This window comes from Alnus glutinosa, chromosome 3, assembly GCF_958979055.1.
Source record: "Alnus glutinosa chromosome 3, dhAlnGlut1.1, whole genome shotgun sequence".
In the NCBI taxonomy this organism is placed as follows: Eukaryota; Viridiplantae; Streptophyta; class Magnoliopsida; order Fagales; family Betulaceae; genus Alnus; species Alnus glutinosa.
In genome coordinates, this window is record NC_084888.1 from 8131748 (window position 1) to 8137485 (window position 5738).

The following is a 5738-nucleotide window of genomic DNA, read 5'->3' on the forward strand; positions in this document are numbered from 1 at the left end:
CCCCGATGGTAACAACTGGAACTTTGATTCCATTGTCTATGAATATGAAATTTTTATTTGGGTTTATGGTTTGGATTGTAAGGAATCCCTGCATCGAATTAAAAACATGAACAATAAAACATGAGTCAATTTACCAAGTACTAGAAAAAACTTCAATAAGATTTGATTCGAAACATACGCAAACTAAAAACTTACCCTTCTTTTCAAACCATATCCTGCGTTTGTGGCAATTTTTCTTCATATGCCCAACCTGATTGCAGAAATAGCATGTGACAGTGTTTTGTCTCCTCTCATGAACCTCAATTACTTGAGGAAGTTCATTAACTTCAGGTGGCTCTATGACATTGTTTTGTCTCTTCTCATGAACCTCAATTACTTGAGAAGGCCCATTAACTTCAGGTGGTTCAATCTTTTTGACTCCTTGACTTACAGGGTGAACTGCATAATGTCCTTGTTGCTCATGCCTTGTCTCTTCTTGAACTCCATACTGGGGAGGCAAGGAGTCCAAAATCAATTGTGCGAGAAATAACTCATCCACATTCATCCCAAGAGCCCTTAATTTGATAGCTTTATTTGTCATTTCAAGGATATGCTCATGTATCTCACGTGTACCATCAAATTTCATGGCGGTAAGTTCATCCATCAATGTTCCCGTAAGAGACTTGTCAATCGATTGGAAATGTTTTTCCATGGTTTTAAATAATTCTTTAGCAGTGTCACATTCAGAAAGAGTTGATTTAATATTGTCTACCATGTTCATTCGCATAAACATAATGCTTAGTCTGTTTGATCGCTCCCAAAACTTGTATGTAGTCTTTTCTTTTGCATTGCTTGAATCAGTAATAATAGGCGGTTTCTCAGTCCGGAGTGCTAAATCAAGATCCCAAAGACCAAGGTAAAACTGAACTTGTTCAGACCATTCTGAGAAATTCGTTCCATCAAGAATTGGAATTGACACTGTAATCAAATAAATGCTCCCTATATTAATGCTTTGAGTTATCAAACATAAAACAATAAGTTAATAAATAGTAAGTAGTACTACCACAATTCACATTTGGATTGAAATTATAATATACAAAAAAAATTAATCATTATGGTGATTCCCTTTCACCTGTTGAAATAATTAACGCATTCGTAAGTCGATAGGTATGTTACCTTTGGCTATTCGGTTCTAACTTTCAATTAAAGATACACATTAATTATCGTATCTCAATTTATCAATAACTTGAAAGGTGGTGCATCTTTGGGACAATCCAAAATATTACATTTGTGTACTAGTAGCAACTTCCCTTAGATTTTTCTTAAATTCAGGAAACCAAACTATTTTTTACTTCTCTATTAAAATAAATTACACAATTGCTTCCCTTATCATTTCCATATACCATTTCCATATTCTTTCAAATAAATGATAAGGGAAAGAGAGAGAAAAAATAAAGCTATTTAAATATTCTTTCAAATAAATGTTAGAAGAAAGAGAAAATATTTTTATATTAAAATAATGTTAAAGGAAACAGATGTGCTACCCAAATTTAGGGTAGCACATTTGTTTTCCTTAGTGTTTCTTTGGTTTAGAGTACTCACAACAGCTTTCTTATAACTTATTTCATTCCTTAAATGTGAGAAAAATCTAAAAAAAACCACAAAAAGTCACAAGCAACTTCCCAATTTTTATTTTTTTTTTATTTTTTTTTGGGTAAAACTTACATACCCCATCTCAAACTACCATTCAATTGATAATGTCCCCCCAAAACTTTCAATTTAGATAATGTCCCCACTCTACCCCTTCCCCCCAAACTATAAAAAATTGTCAACATTCCCCCAATAATGAAAATACCTTTAATAAACAAAAATTCAAAAAAACAAAAAAAAAAAAAACTCAAACTAAAAAAGTCAAAGATATACATAAAAACCATGGGCGGCCAAATATAAAAATTAAAAGAAAAATTTAAAAAGTTTTTATTTTTTAAATTAATTTTTTTTTTCAAAGAAATTAAAACTTTCCCTTTTTTTTTTTGAAAAAAATTAAAACTTTCACTTTTTTTTAAGAGTATTTTTGAATTTATAAGATTATTTTTGTTTAATTAAAAAATTTGTAAGGTCATTTTAATTTTTTTGCTGTCCTTAGGGGACATTGACAACTTTTTGGTAGTTTGAAGGAGGAGACATTGTCCAAATTGAAGGTTTGGGAGGACTTTGTCAATTGGATGGTAGTTTGAGAGGGGTATATGGGCTTTTCCCTTTTTTCATTTTTTTTTTAATATAATTTTTCAGAAAATATAAAAATTCCCCATAAACTAACAATCGATTTTAAAATAGCCTAATGAATTTCTAAATGTGCTAAAGTGACCAATCAAACTACTAAGGTGTGCCAAAAATGTCAATTTTTTTTTTCGATAATACCCTTATTCTCTTAAAAATTAAAATTAAAAAAAAACTATTTTTTAAACAAAAAGAAAAAAAAAACTAAGGGGTGGAATAATTAAAAAAAAAAAAGAAATCCCGGATAAATACAAAATCAGTCTATATAATTGGTCTAAATCACAAATTGTTCACCGCGGTATAAAAATAATTTAGAGGTCATCAGGGTAGGGCAAAGTAACAATTTAGTCATTGCAATCAAAATACTTGACAGATTTCGTTAATATCTACATCAGCACCAATAAAATGATGACATGTATCACTTAGCTTCTCACATGCTAAGGGACACATGTCACTTTAGTAGACTGATTTGTAGCTAATTTCTCTCCGTAAAGTTACACAATTAATACTTTAGGGAGCATATTGACAATTGAGTGACGGATCATATTGACAATTGAGTGATGGATATGTGTACTTTTTTCTAAAATTAAATAATTAATATACATAACATTAAATAATTTATATTCACAACAAACTAACAAAAGAACACATATACCTGAATTCATTGCAACAAAGTTTCGCTTTGAAGCCTCAGTGTCATCAGCTACTTCCTCATGATGTTGGCCTTCCCAACCCAGTTTCACAGCCAAGTCCTCCACTGCCACCTTCATCACATCATCTCGAACACCAATATCAGCTTCATACATGTCCAAAGAGTAATTTTCTTCAGCCTTTACCACAGCCCGGCTAACATGAGATGGCATCCCCAAATTCAGACAAGAAGAAAAAATGGCCTCCGATGGGGCACCAAAGACAGAAGAGACTTGACCACTTGCTCCAACCCCCAGTTTGTTTGCTTTTTTTTTGTGGCTACCCCAAGCTTTTCCAATAACAGTTTTTATTTTGTCTAATATCAGAAGACAAATTTTGGAATAAAGCGCAAAACCTTCACAGTTGTTTTGAAGGAAATCATATATATAATTGCCAAATCCACAAATGGCCTCCAATAGGGAATCAAAGAAAGAAGAGACGGAAGAGACTTGACCACTTGCTCCAACCCCCAGTTTGTTTGCTTTTTTTTGGTGGCTACGCCCAGTTTTTCCAATATCAGTTTTTATTTTGTCTAATGTCAGAAGACCAGTTTTTCAATAAAGCGCAAAATCTTTGCAGTTGTTTTGAAGCAAATGATAATTGCCAAATCCACTTTCAAGAAGATACAATGCTCTGTGGATAACGTCCGCTAGTGGGTCAGATTCTGCAGTGGAGCATGTGCCACCCCGCGGATGAGCAAGGAAAACTGATTGAGAAACTCCATATTCGTAACGATACAGAGATTCATTTCGAAGGAAACAATCCAGGCAAGAACAGACTACACCACTGTTGGGTTTCCTAAATCCACATTTGGGATAGGAAGAACAGATCAACCTTGAATTATAAAAGCTAGAATCAGAAGATATCCAACTGCTTGAATTCAAATCTTTATCAGGTGTAAAATGGACCACCATGTTTTCCCCAACAAAGATACCTGCAAATTCAATATGGCTCATGATTAGGCTTGACCCAATAACAAAAGGAGCCATTGAGATTATTGTCAACTGTTTGAAATTTCGTCGAGGTAAAGTTATATCCTTAACATAATACAATGTGACCTACATTGTCAACCACTACAGCTTTATGAGGCAGTGAAGGAGGAGCACAGAATACACAATGGGAAATTTGAAAGATGATATATATATATATATATATATATATCAAATTTTAGTTTTAAACTCCTACATCTAGTAGAGAGCAATAGACAGCTCACCGCCATATTAAGCCATGCAAAGCTGATCAATACTTCAATAGCATGTGACGCATGTCGTCCAATGGTTCAACCCCAAATGCATAGATAGTGTAAATGCAACCACTCAATAATGAAGCACAAGCCATAATAATGTAACATCTTTTCTGATCTGAGCTAGCATTACACTACAATTTGTTGAGGAGATAAACGGTTAGAGATCGAGTTTTACCAAGAGTATATATTAATACACATATTTGGACACCACTCTAACCCAAAAGCCTAGGCTAATGGCTTGGGTCCACTTAGATATATATGCTAACCATTCTTTTTCTTTATACTTTCTAAATGTGCATGGGACTCGACACTTACAAGAGCAAGCACTCACAACACAATTTACATGGCAAACAGAATTAAAAAGATCGAACTAAAATCATCAATATATAGCAGTAAACGAGTTTGAGGATGGATAATGAAGATAAAGATGATGACCTCCACGTTCAGATATCCACCCTAGCTAGCTCTTAACTTGTTTGAGTTATATAAATCAAGTATTCTAAGAAATCGCACAATTTCTTTCACAGAAATATATATGTTAAAGTCTTTCTGATGAAGCTCTCCAAATGAATGGCATGTTGCAAGAAATCACAATTCATTTGTACGTTAAGATATTGACACAAACAAAACTCTGGGGGAGAAAAAGAAACTCGGAGACCCCCCCCCCCCCCCCAAAAAAAAAAAATAAAAAGAGAAAAAGAAAAGCAAAGACAGACCCAGCATCATGAATCAGATAATTAAGGAACAATTTTGCAAACATGTTGATGGTCGGCATTAAGAAAATCATAGAAACACACACACACACAGACCGTGGTGGGAGTAGGTGAAGGCAGTTCTGTAAGTGTAGATGTGGTCTCCGGGCTTGATCTCTCTTCTCTCCACTCTGTTGATGAGCAGACCCATCTTCCCCTTTTCTCTCTCGATCTCTCTCTGCAATGCTCTACTCTCGATCTAAATCCACAACATATATGTAAGCTAAAGGAGTAAATTTATTGTTATTTTTTTCTTTCTCGGGCTTGACTGACTTTTTGGTTCATATAATGCTCTGCTTTTCAGGGACGATCCTAGCTACGTGTTTTCTTTACCTTTTCCTCTTAAATTATCTGTGGTTCCCTTACATGAAGTCCTACTCTAGGGAATATTGATGTCCATGGCAATTAATCTAAGGGAAAGCGACGCCGTTTCGGAGTGGGAAAGAAATTTTCTGGACCTCGGACCTTTAATTGCTTCGTGTCTAAGCTGCTGCACATGTACCTTTACCTCACACACCCTTTTTGCTTCTTTATTTCTCTAAGCTTCTTTTTTGTACGTAATGCTTTAATTATCTAATTAATTAAGGAATAAGGAGCATCTTTATTATTTTTTACTTTTATTTGTTTTATTGGTTGGACGCATCAATTTATTTTGAAAACATTATAAAAACAGTTCTTTAGTTAGGCGCTGGACTTGTCCACGGGGTTTGGGGAATGAATCAGAATTATAAACCCAACTTAGGAATTAACTGGCCTCATTATTAGAGGATAAACCTCTACAGCAAGCAAGC

The 5738-nt window shown here is 34.2% G+C and overlaps 1 protein-coding gene across 1 annotated transcript; it reads right to left on the minus strand.

Moving 5' to 3' along the window:
- Window positions 1-5158, minus strand: LOC133864660 (uncharacterized). The gene is made up of 4 exons (XM_062301059.1): window positions 5005-5158; window positions 2915-3883; window positions 196-957; window positions 1-88 (listed from the first exon to the last, which is right to left on the minus strand). The coding sequence occupies exons 2-4, from the start codon at window positions 3120-3122 to the stop codon at window positions 54-56; spliced, it is 1005 nt and encodes a 334-aa protein (XP_062157043.1). The 5' UTR covers window positions 3123-3883; window positions 5005-5158; the 3' UTR covers window positions 1-53.
- Between the last annotated feature and the right edge of the window lie 580 nt (window positions 5159-5738).